This window comes from Corythoichthys intestinalis, chromosome 8, assembly GCF_030265065.1.
Source record: "Corythoichthys intestinalis isolate RoL2023-P3 chromosome 8, ASM3026506v1, whole genome shotgun sequence".
NCBI lineage: Eukaryota > Metazoa > Chordata > Actinopteri > Syngnathiformes > Syngnathidae > Corythoichthys > Corythoichthys intestinalis.
Window position 1 is genome coordinate 45,605,134 of NC_080402.1, and position 23,880 is coordinate 45,629,013.

General features: G+C 42.8%; 1 protein-coding gene across 2 annotated transcripts in view; it reads left to right on the forward strand.

Annotated features, from left to right (window-relative positions):
- ift27 (intraflagellar transport 27 homolog (Chlamydomonas)) overlaps nt 1-17,704 on the forward strand; it is a 37,135-nt gene extending 19,431 nt beyond the window's left edge. Inside the window, exons 3-8 of one of the 2 annotated variants that reach the window (XM_057842427.1) lie at nt 1,390-1,528; nt 12,334-12,393; nt 12,650-12,709; nt 12,782-12,899; nt 13,086-13,195; nt 14,851-17,704. In XM_057842427.1, the coding sequence (XP_057698410.1) occupies nt 1,390-1,528; nt 12,334-12,393; nt 12,650-12,709; nt 12,782-12,899; nt 13,086-13,195; nt 14,851-14,955 (592 nt within the window). In that variant the 3' untranslated portion in view covers nt 14,956-17,704. The remainder of the gene's footprint in view (nt 1-1,389; nt 1,529-12,333; nt 12,394-12,649; nt 12,710-12,781; nt 12,900-13,085; nt 13,196-14,850) is intronic. The other variant, XM_057842428.1, reaches the window with a different exon arrangement.
- The last annotated feature ends 6,176 nt before the right edge of the window (nt 17,705-23,880 follow it).

The window sequence follows — 23,880 nt, forward strand, 5'->3', positions numbered from 1 at the left end:
TCACTCTGGATGAACTGCAGAGATCTACAGCTGAGGTGGGAGAGTCTGTCCATAGGACAACAATCATTCGTACACTGCACAAATCTGGCCTTTATGGAAGAGTGGCAAGAAGAAAGCCATTTCTCAAAGATATCCATAAAAAGTCTCGTTTAAAGTTTGCCACAAGCCACCTGGGAGACACACCAAACATGTGGAAGAAGGTGCTCTGGTCAGATGAAACCAAAATTGAACTTTTTGGCCACAATGCAAAACGATATGTTTGGTGTAAAAGCAACACAGCTCATCACCTTGAACACACCATCCCCACTGTCAAACATGGTGGTGGCAGCATCAGGGTTTGGGCCTGCTTTTCTTCAGCAGGGACAGGGAAGATGGTTAAAATTGACGGAAAGATGGATGCAGCCAAATACAGGAACATTCTGGAAGAAAACCTGTTGGTATCTGCACAAGACCTGAGACTGGGACGGAGATTTATCTTCCAACAGGACAATGATCCAAAACATAAAGCCAAATCTACAATGGAGTGGTTAAAAATAAACGTATCCAGGTATTAGAATGGCCAAGTCAAAGTCCAGACCTGAATCCAATCGAGAATCTGTGGAAAGAGCTGAAGACTGCTGTTCACAAACACTCTCCATCCAACCTCACTGAGCTCGAGCTGTTTTGCAAGGAAGAATGGGCAAGAATGTCAGTCTCTCGATGTGCAAAACTGATAGAAACATACCCCAAGCGACTTGCAGTTGTAATTGGAGCAAAAGGTGGCACTACAAAGTATTAACGCAAGGGGGCCGAATAATATTGCACGACCCACTTTTCAGTTTTTTATTTGTTAAAAAAGTTTAAATTATCCAATAAATTTTGTTCCACTTCATGATTGTGTCCCACTTGTTGTTGATTCTTGACAAAAAAATTAAATTTCATATCTTTATGTTTGAAGCCTGAAATGTGGCGAAAGGTTGCAAGATTCAAGGGGGCCGAATACTTTTGCAAGGCACTGTATATATAATTTAAAGTATAAAAATTAACATTGCGATGTACGTATATTGCCAAGGCTCCACAGTTAATTTTTGGATTGGTTGCACTGGTGCGCCTAACTCTTTTCTTAAGGTGCACGTGCACAAAATGTAGGCGCATCCACATTTTTCTACTGTATCACCTTTAACGCAGTACTTTTAATCACTCTCCATAACATTCATATAATTCATTCATTTTCTTAAGCGCTTATCCTCACGAGGTTTGCGGGGATCACAGCTAGCTCCAAGCAGAAGGCTGGGTACACCCTGAACAGGTGAACCATAGAGACACAACCATTCATGCACATTCTCACACTTATGGACAATCTGGAGAGTTCAATCAGCATACCATGTACAGTTTTTCGGGTTGTGGCAGGAACCCGGAGAATGCCCACGCAGGCACGGGGAGAACATGCAACTTCCCCACAGGAAGGCTGGAGCTGGGATTGAATCCATTATCCCAGAACTGTGAGGTGGACGTGCTAACCACTGTCTCAACGTGCCGCCTTCATAATGTGAGTTATTTTTAAACAAGAATAACATAGAAAATCACACTCAAATTCTCCCATGCTTTGATGCTCACGCTGGCGAGAACAACTTCTCACTTAAACAATGAAAGAGTTGCCACAGCACACTTCAGACTGTATAGCAAGCTTAACGATGTGCAACACATTCGTGCCTTTAATCGTAGAGCTTCCAAGGCTTCTCCACATTCATCGTTTAATCGTACAGCTTCGTAGGCTTCTCTGGCGAGATCAAAGCTACAAACCTGTCAGTCATCATTATCTTTAAAGAGCATATGACACGGGAAAAAAAGTCTTATATGGCATTATTATGTGAATTAAAATCATATTTTGAGACGATTCGACTATATACAACAATTTAGCAAAGCACAGATGACGAGAAATTAGTCTTTTAATCTGCCGGTTAGCCACGCCTACCATTATAGGGCTTTAGCGTCCCCAACGGGTGGATGACGTCAGCGGTAGACTGGGCTCATCGGTTTTACTATTCAGCCCATTGAGGGGGAATTATTCAGAACGAGGAAAACGCGACGAAGAGAGCCGCAAAATGTCATTGTTTCAGTCTCTCTACTCCAATATTTTTACACGATATTCTTTTTATCCAAGTATTTTTCCCCAAAAGCTATATAAATGGCTTAAGAAGGACCAGTCAGCCCGTCGAGGGGGAACTATTCACAACGAGGAAAACGCGACGAAGAGAGCGGCAAAATGTCATTGTTTCTGTCTCTTTACTTCAATATTTTTACAGGATATTCTTTTTATCCAAGTATTTTCCCCAATTGCTAAATAAATGGCATGGTCATGACAAATAACAGTCTTGTGCTGAATGGAATATGAAATAATAAAAATGCATTTATTCAGGACGACATGGCAAAATTACTCCATAATGGTCAAAACTGTCGATTTCACCTTTACTGTCGCACCTCCCGAACGATATTCTATGACACCTAAATCGGACATATGTCATTTCCCTTCCCCGGCTTCGGAGAATGTAAACAAACCAGAAGGCGTGACAGCTAGCCGACATGCTAACCCAAACCGAGTGATGTTTCAAAGTCTTCGAAGCGGAAAATCACACATAACTATCCTGGATTATTTGACATGACGACCCGATTGTCGATTGTCTTCGCGGATCGGCAAACCGCCCGGCGGAGAGCAATTTACAGTTCCCCGGAGGAGGGTGGCTGGAGTTGTTGTGCAGCTAACGTGCTGCTGCTAATGAGCATTAGGAGAGCTTTTTACGTGCCTATCAATGATCAAACGTAAGTAGTCCTTCATTTAAAAAAAGTTTGTAGTGTTTACTTTGTAATCGCTGTTTTCGTATTTGACATAATACAAAACAAGATGTTTACTCACTTCCTCGTAAGTCCAATGGTCCCACAATAAATATCCACGGTGAATGGGAACCTTTTGAAACTCTAAAAAGGCGCATACGCCTCTCCCTCATACAGAATGATTTTTCTGCAGCCGTTTGGCTGGCGTGATGCGAAAAATAAACGTATTAATCCGCAAAATCAGCTGAATCCTTCGTCCTCATACACAACAGTACACTGTAGCATGAAGAGGACGTCTTCTACCGTACACGTCACAGCGCCCTCCTCCTCAATGCAAGACCGAAGCCGGAAGTCACTCATTTTCATGGCGCGGGATTCAAAAAACTAAATAAAAATAACGATCGCTTCCACACACATCCAAGCGGCCCATATCATTCAGGGGCATAAAATACCGCGTGTATTATGAAGTAAACATGCTTTTTTGTGTCACAGGCACTTTAAGTACCAAACTTAACTGCATTGGTGTCCAAAAACACCAGATTGGTCACATTGCTTAGCTGGAGGGAGGGTGAGAGGTTGTACAGGCAGGAAGCAGTAGGGATAGGACTTGAGGACCACTCATTATAGAATTCCGAAACTGTAAGTTTTACTTCCATGGAATCGCTTGCTAGTTTTCTAATGATTCAGTAATAAATGCTAAGCAGCATGATGTATGTCTTTATGTTTAAGCAGGTTACATTCATTTGATTTATCAAGGAAGACTATGTTATTATTCAAAGAGTGTTCAATCATCAATTACTATCTGGAGATCTGTCACCGAGTGATTAAGCATTGATTTTCACAGGCCAAGTCATCATTCATGAGACTACTTAAAGAATTGGTGATTTTTCCCAAAAATTCTATTAATGGGTCTATCGTATTCCTCGCCGAATACTCTATAAGAAAAATGTAACATATGCATCTAAAATAATCCTAAACGATGTTATTAGCAATTTTAATATTCATTTCAGTCAGTAGTCCACCAATCGGTGTTTTTTTTCTAAATAATTTGAATTTGGTGGGTCGTAGGGCCAATCTGACTACTTATTTCACACAAAAGTATATACGTCCGCATCCGATGGTAGTATTTTTGTGTTGCTATGACTAACGGAAGTGGATGTTCCAAATGACTTCCCGAAATGCACCTGACGACTACAGCCAATCAGCGTATTTTCGCCCGTAATTCGAGATAGGATGGTCCAATTGGTCCCAAACCACTTTTATTCTACTCAGTATCAAAAGGCCTTTCCATAGAGTACCCCAAATATGTCTAAAAAAGCTAAAAAAATCTAAGTTAACGAAGGATTGCACTAAAATTCCTCTTACAGTGCTGCTCAAAAGTTTGTGAACCCCCTCAACATTTTGGAATTTTCTATTATTTCAACCTGATTTCCTAATCAATCAATTCAGTAGTTTTTTTTTTGTTTTTTTAACAGTTGTGTTGTCGAGACTAAATTAAAAAGAGTTTTCATCAACTGATGTAGGTGCAAAATTGAACTGTTTGGTCACAACCAAAACCGCCATGTCTGGCGAAAAGTCAACACTGCATACCACCAAAAGAACCTTCTCCCAACAGTGAAGTATGGAGGTGGGAATGTCAAGCTCTGGGCTTGCTTTTCATCCTCAGGACCTGGACAACTCCACATAGTCCAGGGAATCATGAATTCTGAGGAATATTGTCAAATCCTAGAACATAACCTGACGCCATCTGTTTTGAAGTTAAAGCTTGGCAGAAGGTGGATCATGCAACATGATAATGATCCAAAGCATTCCAGCAATACAACCAAGGAATGGCTGAAAAAGAAGAAGATTCGTGTTCTGGACTGGCCCAGTCAAAGTCCTGACCTAAATCCCATTGAAATGCTGTGGCGGGACCTGAAGCGAGCAGTTCATGCCAGACGCCCATCAAACCTCTCTCAAGTGACTGCGTTCTGCAAGGAAGAATGGGCAAAAATCCCCCAAAGTAGATGTGAGAGGCTGATTAGTCACTACAGAAACCGTTTGGTTGAGGTAATCTCTGCAAAAGGAGGCGCAATATCCTATTAACTGAAGGGGTTCACATACTTTTGCACACATGATATCTGAGTTTTTCTTAAATCAACCACTTTTGTTAAATAAAGAATGACAATATAACTATTTCTTTTGTTTCAGTCCATTATTTGGAATGTCAGTATTGTGGATTTGGGTATAACTTAACATTTAATAAGGTTATTTTAGTTTTTTTTACAAAAAATCTGACCATCGCTGTGGGGTTCACAAACTTTCGAGCAGCACTGTATTTTGTATGAGATCCAACCGTCCTTATGTAATTACACCAACCTAGTTATAAACTTGTTAATATTTGGGATAACAAAAGAGATACTCTGCCCCTGCTGTCTGGACTAGCTGAACACTTTCTGTGTGTGCACTCTTTCTGTTAGGTTTTGTGTTTGGTTTCTCCTTGTGTGACTTGTCCCTGTGATTACCCATTGCTCTCACCTGTGTGTGTTTTCCCAGTGTATCCTGCAATCTGCATCCACCTGTGTTACCCAGCTGTTCCTCGTCTCGTTACCCCTTGTCTGCGTATATAATGGCCCAGTTTCTTGTCACTCCTTGTTGCGTCATTGTCTATGTCTATGTCCGTCTTCACCAAAGTCAAGTCCGTTCCACGCCCTCGTGTACCAGTCCCTCTGCTTAAGTAAGTTTTGTTTGAACATTGCCTTTTGAGCCATAGCCCTTTTGTTTGTACTTTGTGATTTTGTTAGTTATCATTAAAAGTTTTTTTTTTTTAAGTTCACTGCCACCTGCCTCGCTGCATTTTTTGTTTCCCTGCATTTGGGTCCATACAACCTGCCTGCCTGCTCATTCCTGACAGAATGACGCAACCAATCCTGGACCCAGCGGGAAAGATTCATTTTCGGCCACCGTGCCGACACCCTCAAACCACCCACAGACCACAACACATTTTTTTGGATTCTGATTTTTCAGACTTTGAGGAGGATCACAGTTTATATGACCTCCTCTATTCTGATTCTGACTCCGACCCAGATTTTTTTTCCATGCCCTTTTCTTCACCCTCTCAGTTTTTTTCAGGCCTCCCTCATTCCATACCACCCAGTCTGTCCAAGAACCCTGTCCAAAAGCCTCGGCGATCTCGTCCACGCCGACGTCGTGGGCACGTCTTGACGGCTCGGCTTCCCGAGGCTCCCCGCAGTCAAGTTCCTCCCGCGCCGGCTCCCCGCAGACAAGTTCCTCCCGCGCCGGCTCCCCGCAGACAAGTTCCTCCCGCGCCGGCTCCCCGCAGTCAAGTGCCTCCCGCGCCGGCTCCCCGCAGTCAAGTGCCTCCCGCGCCGGCTCCCCGCAGTCAAGTGCCTCCCGCGCCGGCTCCCCGCAGTCAAGTGCCTCCCGCGCCGGCTCCCCGCAGTCAAGTGCCTCCCGCGCCGACTCCACGCAGTCAAGTGCCGCCCGCGCCGACTCCACGCAGTCAAGTGCCCGCGCCGACTCCACGCAGTCAAGTGCCCGCGCCGCCTCCACGCAGTCAAGTGCCCGGGGCCGACTGCACCAACAGACTCCTGCGACCAAGCTGCTGTCCCGCCAGCAGATTCCTGCGACCAAGCTGCTGTCCCGCCAGCAGATTCCTGCGACTAAGCTGCTGTCCCGCCAGCAGACAACCAAGCTGCTGTCCCACCAGCATCCTGCGACCAAGCTGCTGTCCCGCCAGCAGATTCCTGCGACCAAGCTGCTGTCCCGCCAGCAGATTCCTGCGACCAAGCTGCTGTCCCGCCAGCAGACGACCACGCTGCTGTCCCGCCAGCAGACTCCTGCGACCACGCTGCTGTTCCGCCAGCAGACTCCTGCGACTCCGCTGCTGTTCCGCCAGCAGACTCCTGCGACTCCGCTGCTGTTCCGCCAGCAGTCTCCTGCGACTCCGCTGCTGTTCCGCCAGCAGTCTCCTGCGACTCCGCTGCTGTCCCGCCAGCAGTCTCCTGCGACTCCGCTGCTGTCCCGCCAGCAGACTCCTGCGACTCCGCTGCTGTCCCGCCAGCAGACTCCTGCGACTCCGCTGCTGTCCCGCCAGCAGACTCCTGCGACTCCGCTGCTGTCCCGCCAGCAGACTCCTGCGACTCCGCTGCTGTTCCGCCAGCAGTCTCCTGCGACTCCGCTGCTGTTCCGCCAGCAGTCTCCTGCGACTCCGCTGCTGTTCCGCCAGCAGTCTCCTGCGACTCCGCTGCTGTCCCGCCAGCAGACTCCTGCGACTCCGCTGCTGTCCCGCCAGCAGACTCCTGCGACTCCGCTGCTGTCCCGCCAGCAGACTCCTGCGACTCCGCTGCTGTCCCGCCAGCAGACTCCTGCGACTCCGCTGCTGTCCCGCCAGCAGACTCCTGCGACTCCGCTGCTGTCACGCCAGCAGACTCCTGCGACTCCGCTGCTGTCCCGCCAGCAGACTCCTGCGACTCCGCTGCTGTCCCGCCAGCAGACTCCTGCGACTCCGCTGCTGTCCCGCCAGCAGACTCCTGCGACTCCGCTGCTGTCACGCCAGCAGACTCCTGCGACTCCGCTGCTGTCACGTCAGCAGACGACGGCGACTCCGCTGCTGTCACGCCAGCAGACGACGGCGACTCCGCTGCTGTCACGCCAGCAGACGACCCAAAAGCTGTTCCGCCAGCAGACGACCCAAAAGCTGTTCCGCCAGCAAACTACTCCGACTCTGTTCCTGGTCCGCACGACGACCCCGACTCTGTTCCTGACCCTCGCCCCGACGATGCTGCTCCCCGTTTCCTGCCACAACGTGGCGGTATGGACGACCGAGCACTACCTCGTCTGGGACGCCCGCCTGATCTGCCCGTGCGGTCACCCAATGTCTGGCGCCCCGGGCGCCCTCCCGATCTACCCGTGCGATCGGCCCACATCTGGCGTCCTGGACGCCCGCCTGACTGGCCGTGACGGGCTGGTGTTGCTCCCTCCTCCGAGCAACCTTCTGACTTGTTGTTTCCTCGGGACGTCTGGGATCCGTCCCTTGAGGGGGGGGTACTGTTAGGTTTTGTGTTTGGTTTCTCCTTGTGTGACTTGTCCCTGTGATTACCCATTGCTCTCACCTGTGTGTGTTTTCCCAGTGTATCCTGCAATCTGCATCCACCTGTGTTACCCAGCTGTTCCTCGTCTCGTTACCCCTTGTCTGCGTATATAATGACCCAGTTTCTTGTCACTCCTTGTTGCGTCATTGTCTATGTCTATGTTCGTCTTCACCAAAGTCAAGTCCGTTCCACGCCCTCGTGTACCAGTTTCTCTGCTTAAGTAAGTTTTGTTTGAACATTGCCTTTTGAGCCATAGCCCTTTTGTTTGTACTTTGTGATTTTGTTAGTTATCATTAAAAGTTTTTTTTTTTAGTTCACTGCCACCTGCCTCGCTGCATTTTTTGTTTCCCTGCATTTGGGTCCATACAACCTGCCTGCCTGCTCATTCCTGACACTTTCTGTGTGTGCAAGCTTTCTCCACCCCATCTGAGAGTGTGTTCTCCACTGCTGGAGACACCATAAGTCCAGAAAGATCACGTATCCTACCTGAAAAAGCAGACATGCTTATTTTTCTGCAAAAGAATTGTTAATTTTGCACATTTGCACTATGCACTGTTCTGTTGTATTTGACAGTATTTATCTTTTTTATTATTATTATTGTGTGCTATCAGCTCATACAGTGGGGAGAACAAGTATTTGATTGGCAGTGTATCAAATACTTGTTCTCCCCGCTGTATGTACTTTTAAAAAGGAGGATTTTTCATTTCTATTAGACAAATGTTTCAGTAAAATGTTGAAACACATTCTTGTCTCTTTGCCACAGTTACATATTGCCACAGTTAACATCGAGGCTCTGGGCTTCTTTTGACCTCATTGTGAGTTTGTAAGGTTGTGACTTCTGCTTAAACAAACTAGATGCCAATCAAAATGTTTGTTCTTCTTTTTCCCCAAATTAGAATCGATAAGAGAATCGATAAAGAATCCAATCGTTAAGCAATATCGATAATGAAATCGGAATTATAAAAATTCTATCAATTCCCCTCTCTATGAAGGAGAAAACATATTTTTTTATATAAGAAACCCGATCCTTTTTTACCTGATCCTGATCCTCTAGAAAATGCCGCGATCAGCCCATTTCCGATCACACGATCGGATCGGAACATCCATAGACTAAACCTAATCAATCAATTGATTTTTGTGCATTTTCAGCACAGCAATTTTACTTTATTCGGGCTGTATTTGTATCCCGTCTAAATCTAGACACAAAAAGAATCTGCGACAAGCGTAGGGGTGTTTTAGACAATGTTTTCATAACTTCACAGACAGGTAAAAGAGTGCACTTTTGAAAGTGAATGGTATGCGTCCCTTAACCGCAGATCAGACTACCCGCTTTTAGTCCCATAGACATGTCACGGAGTAACGGTGACTAATGTAGGTGATACTTCGAGTTGCCGATCTCCACGTGCAGTGTGACATATTCACCAACTATCGCACTGGTGTCTCAACACCTCACGACCACGACACAGTATCTTTTCCCCTTTTTCTGTTTAAATCCCTCTTTCCAAGCTGAGGACCACTACTTGATACAAAGTGGCTCCCTCCATTGCCATGACTGATTGAAAGCTGCTTGACCAACCTCATAATGATGTCTGCTAACTGACGGTTCATACCATGGTCTTCATGGCGGTATGCAAATATCAGGCAGGCTCTGGTCATTTTGTGTGAACACTTGCCCGTTCCAACACACTGCGATTTTATGACACGTCTTGTAATCTGAAACTGTGACTGTTGGAAATGACCAAAGAAATCATGCAGTTTGAGCTTGGCACCTTAGGCGTGAATACCGCCGACTCTTTCACACCAGAAAGCAGGCTGTACATTCACCCCCCCACATTTACCCCCCACCCATTACTATACTCTGACCACTCCCTACTTTCAGTCTCAAGATCCCCTATTCAAAAATTATCCTCCCCAGATCAATTTCATTTCGCAAGACCGAGACCATTAACACCCAAGCACTCTCTTGTGACATTGACAACCTCCCTCCCACAAACTCCACCATTTCACCTGCCGATTTAGTGTCCCACTACAATACCCATCTCCACTCACTCCTGAACTACCACGCCCCCCTAAAAACCCGTTCTGTTTCTTTCACCCAATCCGCGCCCTGGTTCACCCCTGCTCTCCGCCTGTTTAAGTCACGAAACCGTCAGCTCGAACGCCTGTACAAGAAAACTGGACTATCAATACACAAAGAAATGTACTGTGCACAACTCAGTTTATACAAGGACCAAATCAAAGCAGCCAAATCAACTTACTATTCCAGTCTCATCTCAGCTAATCAACACAACTCTAAAGGCCTGTACTCACTTCTAGCCAAACTCACTAAGCCTCCCAATCCACTCCCTCGTCACATATTTTCTGCTAATTTTTGTGAAGCCATCCTGACATTCTTCTCCACGAAAATCACTGACATTCACCAATCCCTGACCCACTCCGGAGCTGCAGTTTCTGGGACTGACCCTGTTCCCTTTCATGTTCCCCTCATTAGCACCCTCTCTTCATTTATCCTTCCTTCAATCCCGGCTATCTCTGACATCATCACCAAATCCAAATCCACTACCTGTCACCTTGATCCTCTTCCCACTGCCCTCATAAAAACTTGTCTTCCCTCAATAGCCCCCCTCATCACCACCATTATTCACTCTTCACTTACATCCGGTGTAGTCCCTCCATCCCTCAAAACTGCTTCCATCACACCCATTCTAAAGAAACCTAACCTGGATCCCACCAATTTCAATAACCTCCGCCCAATCTCCAACCTACCTTTCATTTCCAAAATTCTTGAAAAAACTGTTGCATCCCAACTTCATAACCACCTAATTACCAATGACATTTACGAGCACTTTCAATCCGGTTTCCGCCCCCTCCATAGCACCGAAACAGCCCTACTTAGAATTACAAACGACCTCCTCACAGCATCCGACTCCGGTTTATTATCAATTCTCGTCTTCCTCGACCTCACTGCCGCCTTCGACACAATTTCCCATACAATCCTTCTCGACCGACTCTCCTCCATTGGTATCACCCACACACCCCTTTCCTGGTTCACTTCCTACCTGTCCAACCGCACACAATTCGTCAAACTTGGCCCCCATCAATCCAGTTCCCTCCCTGTCTCCTCTGGCGTGCCCCAGGGCTCGGTCCTGGGGCCGCTTCTCTTCATCATCTACATTCTACCCCTCGGTTCCATTTTCCGCAAACACAACATTCACTTTCACTGTTACGCGGATGACACCCAGCTCTACATATCCTCAAAACCAACCGCCTCCCTCCTACCTTCCTCCCTCACCCTTTGCTTAGATGACATTAACTCCTGGTTCTCCTCCAACTTCCTACTACTTAACAGCTCCAAAACAGAAGTCCTCTTGGTTGGTACCACCGCAACACTCTCTAATGTCCACAAGTTCTCTATTACAATCAACAATTTACCGATCTCTCCTTCATCTCAGGTTAAGAGTCTGGGTGTCATCCTCGACAGCACACTTTCCTTCCGGTCACATATCAACAGCATCACCAGATCAGCCTATCTCCACTTTCGCAACATTTCTCGCCTCCTCCCTTCTCTCACCCGCCATACTGCTTCCACCCTGGTCTGTAATCTAATAACCACCCGGCTCGATTATTGTAACTCACTGCTCTTCGGTCTCCCTAATAAGTCCCTCCAGAAACTGCAGCTCCTCCAGAACTCAGCAGCATGCCTCATCACACGAACCCCCGCAACACACCACATTACCCCCATCCTCCGTCAACTTCACTGGCTTCCCGTCAAACAAAGAATCAATTACAAAATCCTCATCATCACCTTCAAAATACTCCATGCCTTGGCCCCTCCCTACCTTTGCGATCTTCTCCATCCAAACAATCCAACCCGTTCACTTCGCCCTACCACTTTTCCCCCCCTCTCCGTCCCCCGTGTCCGCCTCTCCACCTTTGGTTCCAGAGCTTTTAGTCATTGCGCCCCCCAGCTCTGGAACTCCCTACCCCCTGATCTCCGCAACATATCTACTCTATCACTTTTCAAATCTCGACTGAAAACACACCTGTTCACTCTATCTTACCCACCATAACCCCTAGCTGTCATATTTTTTACCTCTTTTTATTGTGCTTTTAAGTTTTTAATCCTTTTAATACCTTCTTATCGTACTGTAATTCCATGCCTCTTGTGAAGCGTCTTTGTGTATCTGAAAAGCGCTCTAGAAATAAAATGTATTATTATTATTATTATTATTATTCTCTTTAACGATAGCATATAGCTGATCCTCTGCCTGATAGAAGAAAAAACTGTTTGGCTCGGTGAAAGGTTGATGCATGCTGATAACTCGTTTCCTTGTGTGTGGCATTGTGAAACAACGCACATTGTCTAGCCAAACAGAGAAAATGTTTACCCAACTTTTTAATTATGACGGTGGTTGTGTTTATTTGACAGACAACAGGAGTGGAGCTGCTCATCAAAAGCGTCAATATCCCCGAGAGCAGCGACAGCGTGGTGAGTTAGGTTTTTTGTCCCTCTGGTAAACACCTGCTCTCCAGGAAGTTGGGTAGTCACGCTCAACAGCTGACATTACAATGAGAAGTCTGTTACAATCCATAATAATACAGATCTGGGTAAATCAATCACACATCAAGTATGCTGAGATGACCTCCGAGAAGCACAATTCACCATTTGGTGTTTGTTTACATAATGAGGAAGTCTACAAATAGTCTTCAAACATTGAAAATAATGTGATAAATATGATTTCCAGGAGCTTTACATCATCGACTCTGCAGGGAAGGAATCCTTGGTGGAAGCCATTGAGAAAATGGTGAGATTACAGGTTAATGTTATTTGATGTTTGTCATTTTGGGTAATATGATTCCCCGTCCACTCTGTTCAGTGGGGCGAGCCGTCTTTGGTGTGCCTGGTGTTTGACCTGACCAGTGAGCGCTCATTTGGCAACTGCAGTCGGTGGATGGATCGGGTCCGCGCCCACTGCAGGGGTCTCCAAGTTCCCGGTACTGTTGGCTGAACTTAGATATGTGTCCCCCTTTTGGCAGCCAACAATGTTACAATGCCTTTACATATATTGATATTTAGAGCTAAATACAACATCTTTATTATGTGAATGAAATATAATCCTATAATTAAGGTATCTCATACGTACATATTTTGAAGTAATGTTACATGTGTGTTTGTTTCAGGGGTTTTGGTTGGCAACAAGTGCGACCTGTCAGCTAGGAGGGAGGTGCAAACAACCATCGCGCAGGAGTGGGCCCAGAGCGAGGGGCTAGAGTACCATGAAACCTCTGCTGTGAGTGCACATTGTCTTAGTTGCCATATCAAAAGGCACTAGAGGTTTGTAGCCAATTTAACATGACAAAAGTCGAGTCAAAGTCTTTTGATTCATCACGTAATATATAAGTTTATATCTAGATATCTCTCTCTGTACTGTATATACGCACCCACACACTGCTGGCCAAAAGTATTGGCACCCCTGCACTTCTGTCAGATAATGCTCAATTTCTCCCAGAAAATGATTGCAATTACAAATGATTTGGTAGTAATATCTTCATTTATTTTGCTTGCAATGAAAAAACCAAAAGAGAAAGGACTTTTTTTTTTATTTTTATTTTTTTATCATTATCATTTTCCACAAAACTCCAAAAATGAGCCGGACAAAAGTATAAAATCTTTGGATCCTTTGTCAGCACCTACACTGGTGCAGTGGGACCTGGATTCCTCCTGGTCCAAGACAGTACCCGACATCATGCTGGAGGATAAAAGGAATTGATACCATTGACTGGCTTCCACGTTCACGTGACCTAAACCCAATAGAACATCTGCGGGACATTAAATTTCTGTCCATTCGCCGCCAGATTGCTTCCCAGACTGGCCAGAAGCTCAGTGATGCCCTGGTCCAGAGCTGGGAGGAGATCCCTAAGGACATCATCCGTCATCTCATTAGGAGCATGCCCTGACGTTTTCAGGCACACGTACAAGCACGTGGGGGCTTTTGAGTTGCTAAAATGACTTTTGGGAAAATCCATCATTTCCCCCCTCTTTAGGTTGATATTTTTCATTTCTTTCAAAGTATGTGGCATCATTTTGTAACTAATACATCACCTACTTATTATCAGGAAACATATTCAATATATATTTATATATATATTTCAATATATATATATTTATATTGTATATATTAGGGCTGTCAAAATCTTCTCGTTAACGGGCGGTAATCAATTTTTAAAATTAATCATGTTAAAATATTTGACGCAATTAACGCACATGCCCCGCTCAAACAGATTAAAATGACAGCACAGTGTCATGTGCACTTGTTACTTGTGTTTTTTTGTGGTTTTTTTTGGAGTTTTGTCGCCCTCTGCTGCCGCTTGGGTGTGACTGATTTTATAGGCACCAAGACAATCGTGCAATTATTGACATCAACAATGGCGAGCTACTAGTTTTTTTTTTTTTTTTTTTGATTGAAAATTTTACAAATTTCATTAAAATGAAAACATGAAGAGGGGTTTTCATATAAAATTTCTATAACTTGTACTAACATTTATCTTTTAAGAACTACAAGTCTTTCTATCCATGGATCGCTTTAACAGAATGTTAATGTTAATGCCATCTTGTTGATTTATTGGTATATTAAACAAATACAGTACTTATGTACAGTATGTTGAATATATATCCGTCTTGTGTCTTATCTTTCCATTCCAACAATAATTTATTTTATAGATGGTTTGAATTGCGATTAATTACGATTAATTAATTTTATAAGCTGTGATTAACTCGATTAAAAATTGTAATTGTTTGACAGCCCTAATATATGTGTGTGTATATATATATATATATATATATATATATATATATATATATATATATATATATATATATATATATATATATATATATACATACAAATTGTATATATAATATATATTGTTTTGTTTTGTGTCGCAGAAAGAGATGGAGAACTCTGAGGTCCCACTCCTAAGCTTAGCCCGTGCTTTTCACTCTCTCTACCAGGAACGCAGAGAGACCATACAGAACCTGCGTCAAGCGTAAATCCACACACAAACAGAAAAAACTCAAAATATCTTGAAATGAGCACAAATAAAACTTTTTAATATGAGCTATTTTTTGTTAATGCTGTCATCATTTTCATGCAGTCACAACCAGAATCTCTCATGACAAAACTCAGCTTCTTCAATTGTCAAGATGGCACCCAGTGTGTTTAAAATGTGTATTTGACATACACCTGTGTTAGGGGTTAGAGCCAAGGTATGTATTTTCAAGTCGGCTCTCAAGAAAGTGTTTCAAGCCAGGGTTAGAAATCTTAGGATTTAAAACCAAAATCAATGTTTTCAAAGTAGGGTTTTGGAAAAGGGTCAGGGTTTTAAGTTAGAGTTAGAGCAATCCTGAAAAACAGGGTAATAGGGTTACAAATTTGGTTTTTAAGTCTCCGGCGTTTATGGCTTTTACGCATACTATGGTCAAAACAGGTTACATACGGTACACCAACAGAGCAAAATAGTGAAAAATGGCAGAAAACACTCAGGTGACTTGAAGTTCTCTTCTGAGACCCCCAATTTGGCCAATGTCCTATATGAAAGTGTGATGCATCATTGGAAAGCTTAAAATCTCAATTTTCTGGGGCAAGAAAAATCTTGAACAAGAGGTCATTAAAAATTTTTTTTTTTTTTAAACCGCAAAACCCTAACTGGAGGTGAGTCAATGAGAGAGCATAATTAAAGACGCCAAGATTTTAACGAGATATTATTGCGCACTTACCTCTTTTCGATCCAAAAACTCCATGTAGCATGTATCACCGAGTGTGAGGACACAGCCACAGCTGGATTTTGGGGGGATTTTATGGGTGAAACACGGTAATATAACAAGGGTCGCAATGCAGAAATCGCAGACATCAAGAAGTGGTCGAGATTTTATTTTTCAAATATTTACCCTTTGAAACTTTTTTTTTTTTTTTTCTTTGTTTGGATGGATTATTTATCATCTAAAATATTGGGGAAAATGCGACTAACAAAAAACATACAATTAAGCGATAGTTATGAGGTAGATCTCCGTGACCTTTTTAGACACCATTTTTTTCATTGTGACGTAATTTGTTTAAAAGTTTAAAATATGCGAGTGAATAATATTTTAAAGACGTTTTTTCGCTTTGGCCTGGGGAGTCAAGTTCAGCATTCGTTTCAATGATATCTGGCGCCATCTAACGTATTGAATGGGTATAATGTCTAGACCTCGAATATAAGACGACCCCCACTTTTTCAGTCTTGTTTCAATGCCAAAAACATCGTCTTATATTCGGGCCAATACGGTATTTGTTCCCCTGAGAATTAGCGATAATTATGACACCCTAAGAGTTGTCAGACTTCCATTTAAAAAGTCCACCTTTCCTCCATGAGGTACTATCCAACACCACCTGTTTGAGCTCAATATTGTCACCTGTGCACCCCACAGTCAGTCATAATCCAACTGCTACCATGGGCAAGACGAGCGAGCTTTCGCAAGACACCAGAGAAAAAAGTGTTGAGCTCCACAAAGCTAGAAAAGGCTATGGGGACAATTGGAAAGCAGCTTGGTGGGAATAAATCAACAGTTGCACCAATTGTTAGAAAATGGAAAAGGCTAAACATGGCCGATAATCTACCTCGGACTGGGGCGTCATTAAAATCTCTCCTCGTGGGGCATCACTCATGATGAGAAAAGTAAGGGCTCAGCCTAAAACTACACGGCAGGATCTGGTCTAAGACCTGTAGAGAGCTGGATGCACAGTTTCAAAGGCTACTGTCAGTAGAACACCACGGTGCAATTGTTTAAAATCATGCATTGCTCAGAAGGTTCCCCTGTAGAAGCCAGTACATGTGAAGGCCCGTCTGAAGTTTACCAGGGACCATCTGAATAATGCAGAAGGGTCATGGGAAAAAGTCGTGGTCAGATGAGACCAAAGTAGAACTTTTGTGTACAAACTTTACTCGTCGTGTGTGGAGGAAAAAGAAGCATGACTACAATCCCAAGAACAACATCCCCACAGCACGGGGGAGGAAACCTCATGATTTGGGTCTGCTTTTCGTTAAAGAGGACATGATGACTGTACTGTATAAAGCAGAGGATGAATGGTGAAATGTATCGTCAAATTTTGAGCCTCAAACTCCTTCCCTCAGTCAGACTTGGAGATGAGTTGTGGCTGAATTTTCCAACATGACAATGACCAAGGAGTGGTTGTGTAAAAAGCATATCAACATTCTGGAGTGGCCTAGCTGAAAATTTGTGTTTCTCAACGTCAGCGCCGAAACCTGACAGATCTAGAGAAGATTTGTGTGAAGGAATGGACCAAAATCCCTGTTTCCTTATGTGAAAACCTGGTGAAGAACTACAGAAAGCGTCCGACATCTGTAATTGCAAAACAAGGGCTTCTACACTAAATATTAGCACTGATTTTCTCAAGGGTACAATCACTTAGGAACCCCAGTAGATAAAAAAATTAATTATTGAAAAATCATACAATGTGAGTTCCAGATTTTTTTTTAGATTATGTCTCAACTAAGGGACATACATCTATGATTGAAATCTCAGATCGTTGCCTATTTTCTGAGTGGGTGAACTTGCAAAATAACAAGGGGTGCAAATACTTCTACTCCTCACTGTATATTTATATAAATGGTTTTTCAGCACTGCAAATGTAGTCATGATGATATAAATAAGTATATACAATGGGGCAAATAAGTATTTAGTCACCCACTAATTGTGCAAGTTCTCCCACTTGAAAATATTAGAGAGGCCTGTAATTGTCAACACGGGTAAACCTCAACCATGAGAGACAATGTGGAATAAAACCCCAGAAAAGCACATTGTTTGATTTTTAAAGAATTTATTTGCAAATCATGGTGGAAAATAAGTATTTGGTCAATATCAAAAGTTAATCTCAATACTTTGTTATGTACCCTTTGTTGGCAATAACGGAGGTCAAACATTTTCTGTAACTCTTCACAAGCTTTTCACACACTGTTGCTGGTATTTTGGCCCATTCCTCCATGCAGATCTCCTCTGGAGCAGTGATGTTTTGGGGCTGTCGTTGGGCAACACGGACTCTCAACTCCCTCCACAGATTTTCTATGGAGTTGAGATCTGGAGACTGGCTAGACCACTCCAGGACCTTGAAATGCCTCTTACGCAGCCACTCCTTTGTTGCCCTGGCTGTGTGTTTGGGATCATTGTCATGCTGAAAGACGTCTCATCTTCAATGTCCTTGCTGATGGAAGGAGATCTTCACTCAAAATCTCTCGATACATAGCCCCGTTCATTCTTTCCTTTACACAGATCAGTCGTCCTGGTCCCTTTGCAGAAAAACAGTCCCAAAGCATTGTTTCCACCCCCATGCTTCACAGTGGGTATGGTTTTCTTCTGATGCAATTCAGTATTCTTTCTCCTCCAAACACAAGAACCTGTGTTTCTACCAAAAAGTTCTATTTTGGTTTCATCTGACCATAACACATTCTCCCAGTCCTCTTCTTGATCATCCAAATGCTCTCTAGCGAACCGCAGACGGGCATGGACGTGTATTGGCTTCAGCAGGGGGACACGTCTGGCAGTGCAGGATTTGAGTCCCTGACGGCGCATTGTGTTACTGATAGTAGCCTTTGTTACTGTGGTCCCAGCTCTCTGTAGGTCATTCACTAGGTCCCCCCGTGTGGTTCTGGGATTTTTGCTCACCGTTCTTGTGATCTTTTTGACGCCACGGAGTGAGATCTTGCATGGAGCCCCAGATAGAGGGAGATTATCAGTGGTCTTGTATGTCTTCTATTTTCTAATAATTGCTACCATGGTTGACTTCTATACACCAAGCGTTTTACCTATTGCAGATTCAGTCTTCCCAGCCTGGTGCAGGTCTACAATTTTGTCTCTGGTGTCCTTCGACAGCTCTTTAATCTTGGCCATAGCAGAGTTTGGAGTGTGACTGACTGAGGTTGTGGACAGGTCTCTTTTATACCGATAATGAGTTAAAACAGGTGCCATTAATACAGGTAACAAGTGGAGCCTCGTTAGACCTCGTTAGAAGAAGTTAGACCTCTTTGACAGCCCGAAATCTTCCTTGTTTGTAGGTGACCAAATACTTATTTTCCACTCTAATTTGGAAATAAATTCTTTAAAAATCAAAAAATTTTATTTCCTTTTTTTTTTTCCACATTCTGTCTCTCATGGTTGAGGTTTACCCATGTTGACAATTACAGGCCTCTCTAATCTTTTCAAGTAGGAGAACTTGCACAATTGGTGGTTGACTAAATACTTATTTGTCCCACTGTATGAAAGAAAAGAATGATTTGTACATGTATTACAATACTGTTTTTTTTTTTTTTTTTTTTTTTAAATTGAAAAAGTACGCATTGGACTGAAGGCGTGAAGTAGCGACGTACTGTTTTGTGCCTTAAATGTATGTGGTGGCTAACATTCTGATGTCTTGAGAAATCTTGTTTAATGCTGGATAAATAAAAGGGTTCTATCTGTATGTGTACATGTCTTGTCATAAATAAGTGCTACATTTTCTTGACTACTTTGGAATATAGCAGACATGAGTAATGTCGTGCACACTGATGGTGTATATCTTGAACCCACAATGTAAGAAGACTTCCAATATATATATATCGATTGATATACAGATTGATGTAAGGCTACAGCTGGTGCACACTGGTGATGACTTAAACAGCGAGCCTCCGCTTCAGTAGTGGGCAGTGTGGAGCTGTTTTAGTCATCCTATCTAGGCTGCAGGGCCCTTCATCCACCCTCCCCCTCTGCTCTGATCACAGCAACACTGCAGAGAGACATGCTGCCGCTGTGATCATAGCATCGTGGGAGAGCAAGCGGGCCGAGGGCACGACAGGAGGCGTACAATGCAGCAGGCCGCTGAGAAGACAACCACTCGGAGATTTGTTACGCAGTTGAAGGCGCCTGCCACTTGACGATGGCAATAGAAAGAGATTATCTTGAGCTTGCGAGCTGTATGTAAACTAACTAGTTTCCATCAGTATGTTCATTTTTGAAAGAATTTTGGGAATATTTTTAAGAACTATTTAGGCATATTCATGCTGGAAAATCTAATCTCAAACCTTTCTTGAAGATTCATGATGATCCTGCAAACTGCCTGTCAGTGTAGTCACAAAATAATAACTACTTTGACAATCACAAAATTACCTGTGATTTTGATGACAAGCAGTCTTTAAGGCCTATGTGAATTTGGGGTAAAATAAATCTTGGGTTAAAGCGGAAGTTCAGAATTTTTTACGTTAGGCTTAATCTTCGAGTTAGCGGGGGTTTAATTAGTTGGTAGAGTTGATTTAAACAAATTCTGTGTTGTTTGTTAGTTATTTGTTAGTTTTAGGGCTCGGGAGTGGTTAAGCTAGCGCAAGTTAATTGGGCTGACTTAGCATGCCAATAAAAAACGATACAGATCTACAAACAGGTCCAACATAGTCAAATAAATTCAAAATGCAGATCATTGTTCCAAAACACCCATGCTGCTGTAATTCATTTCATTCTTCAGGACTTTTTTTATGTGTAATACGACCACAATAGAGAGGAGCGCACTCGCCCACTCGTGCTCATGCTGTATTCGAGGAAAGTGGGAAGTCGGACTTATCCCGCTCGGATGGTACCAATTGCGACCTCACAGGGTTCCAAGTGAATGTAAACAGCTAAGATGGCTGTTCACAAGTTGTTTTTTTATTTGGCCATCAAAAGACGTTTTGACCCCCAGCAAACCTACCTTCTCGTAAGCGATCAAAATGTGGAGGCGTTCCCATGATATTTTTCCAGATCGAAAGTTGGAAACTGGAGGTTGGAGACTTCCCACGTTCTTCGAATGCAGCATCAATCTGCTGAGTTAACTGACGGCAGAACACCGACAACATGGTGAAATGTGCATTTAGAGGCTCTAGAAACAGAAGAAATGGTCAAAGCAAAGTTTCCACAAATTCCCTAAGAAGAACAAGGAACAATATAAGCTGGTTACTTGCTGCTGGCTATGACATAAAACATCAGCGGTGTAAAACACAATGCGATATCACTCCGCTCTGCTCCTCGGCAGAGCTGCTGGATTACAAATGTTGCTGTTCATACTGCAATTATTGACATGCATAGTAAGTTTTGATAACTTTATCCTGAAAACATAGCCAACACTATTGATTGCATGGGTCATCGATGATTTTTCATGTGTGCATATGTTGTTTTATTTATTGGCATGCTAGGTCAGGCCAATTGACTCGCGCTAGCTTAACCACTCCGGAGCCCTGAAACTAACAAATAACTAACAAACTCCACGGAATTTCTTGAAATCAACTCCACAGGCCAATTAAACCCTCGCGAACGCGAAGAGTAAGCCTGATATCAAAAATTCTGAACTTCCCCTTCAAATCTTTCAACATGTAGACCCAAATTCTTTTTTTTTTTTTTTTTAACTCTATAATCTTAAAAATAACCATCATTTAAAGAAACAACTTTTGGTCAGTTACTATACTAGATATTCAATCTAATGTGGGAAAAGATGATTAAACACTAAACTTTGTACTTCGCAGGTATGGAACACTACTGTATTGTTTTGTTTGGTTCAGTACAGTATGGTATGGTGTGGTTTTTGTTGTTTCTTCTTTTTGATATCTCCATTCCTGACCAACTTGCCTGTCATGCTTTCATATGAGTACCAGTCAAAGTAATCAAATTATTGACACTTAACTGACTGTTATTTCAAAGGTCGAAAGAATTCCTGACATGACAAACATTATAATAGGTCTTAAATTTGACCAGGGCACCCTTAAAAACAAATTTAAAATGGTTATAAAATTATTTCTTTAAGATTATAGCAATGACGTAGGTTTGCATCAGGACAGTAGGGACATACTGTAACGCTAGCAACTTTTCAGGATGCTCAAATTGTCCCCACCAACTTTAAAGCAACCTTATTTGCATTATATTTAGGCTATGGGTAATTTATGTCTTCCCATATGTTGTAAGGATAGAATTCACTCTACCATTATGAAGTGAATTATTTTCCTGATGTTCAGACTTAGATATACCTCTTTTCACTTGCTGAATGTGCCGGTCCATTTTTTCCCCTCAAACGCACGTGCGATTGGCTGATGACTTTCATTCATTTAAAATGTATTTATTTATTTTCTACATTATCTTATTTTAAAATAGCTTTATTTGCAGTCTTATTTAGACATTTTTCAGACAATCATACATTCATCATAATCGAGGTAAAAAGTTGTCATTTTTTTGTTGAGTTTGGCTGTGCTTGTGGACAAAAGCAGTAGTGTTATACCTGAAGGAAGGCTCCATTTTCATAATTTTTTTTTCATTCCCTAACTAAGAAGTTTTTTTCAGTATTATTTAATTTATTTATTTCGAAAAATGTTGATTGATCTTAAGACAAATGTTTATTTTTTGCATTCCTGGATAGTTAAGAGATTATTAACAAGTGTGTATGTTAATATAATTTATGTTCAAATATTGCAACTTAAATTTGCACATAAAATCCAGATATTTATTCTGGAATTTTCAAAAATGTTTCTTTCATAGTTTTTGATAACAAAGGTTTGAATCGAATGTTGTATCACCTGAACGAATACATATGAAACTTAGTATGAGTCAATACAGATTTATTTTGCATTGATCATTTAGTGTATCGATTAATTAGGTTCATATTCGTTAGAAATGAAACCCTGACCTCCATTCACCCATTCTGTTAGGTGTTATCAATGTCCCGTCCGCTGCAAAAAAGTGTTCACGCAGGTTATGCTGTCCCCACCAATGTTGAGACCAAACCTACAACCTTGGATTTTAGGGTACAATTCTGTTCCATTTGGTACTGTAGAGTAAGATGTGGTAAGCACAGAGGTAATTTGTTTTTAAAACCAAACTTGCCGATAGCAGTAGTGTTGTATGTTAAAAAGTGAGATGGGGTTTTTCAAAATGAAGCTGTAAAAATTATACTCAATTAGTTTCGAGGTCCTACAGTGGGGCAAATAAGTATTTAGTCAACCACCAATTGTGCAAGTTCTCCTACTTGAAAAGATTAGAGAGGTCTGTAATTGTCAACATGGGTAAACCTCAACCATGGGAGACAATGTGGAGAAAAAAAAAATAGAAAATCACATTGTTTAATTTTTAAAGAATTTATTTCCAAATTAGAGTTGAAAACAAGTATTTGGTCACCTACAAACAAGCAAGATTTTTGGCTATCAAAGAGGTCAAACTTCTTCTAACGAGGTCTAACGAGGCTCCACTCGTTACCTGTATTAATGGCACCTGTTTTAACTCATTATCGGTATAAAAGACACCTGTCCACAACTACAGTTAGTCACACTCCAAACTCCACGATGGCCAAGACCAAAGAGATGTCGAAGGACACCTGTGACTAAATTGTAGACCTGCACCAGGCTGGGAAGACTGAATCTGCAATAGGTAAAAATGCTTGGTGTAAAGAAATCAACTGTGGGAGCAATTATTTGAAAATGGAAGATATAGAAGACCACTGATAATCTCCCTCGATCTGGGGCTCCATGCAAGATCTCACTCCATGGCGTCAAAATGATAACAAGAACGGTGAGCAAAAATCCCAGAACCACACGGTGGTACCTAGTGAATGACCTACAGAGAGCTGGGACCACAGTAACAAAGGCTACTATCAGTAACACAATGCGCCACCAGGGACTCAAATCCTGCACTGCCAGACGTGTCCCCCTGCTGAAGCCAGTACACGTCCAGGCCCGTCTGCGGTTCGCTAGAGAGCATTTGGATGATCCAGAAGAGGACTGGGAGAATGTGTTATGGTCAGATCAAAACCAAAATAGAACTTTTTGGTAGAAACACAGGTTCTCGTGTTTGGAGGAGAAAGAATACTGAATTGCATCCGAAGAACACCATACCCACTGTGAAGCATGGGGGTGGAAACATCATGCTTTGGGGCTGTTTTCT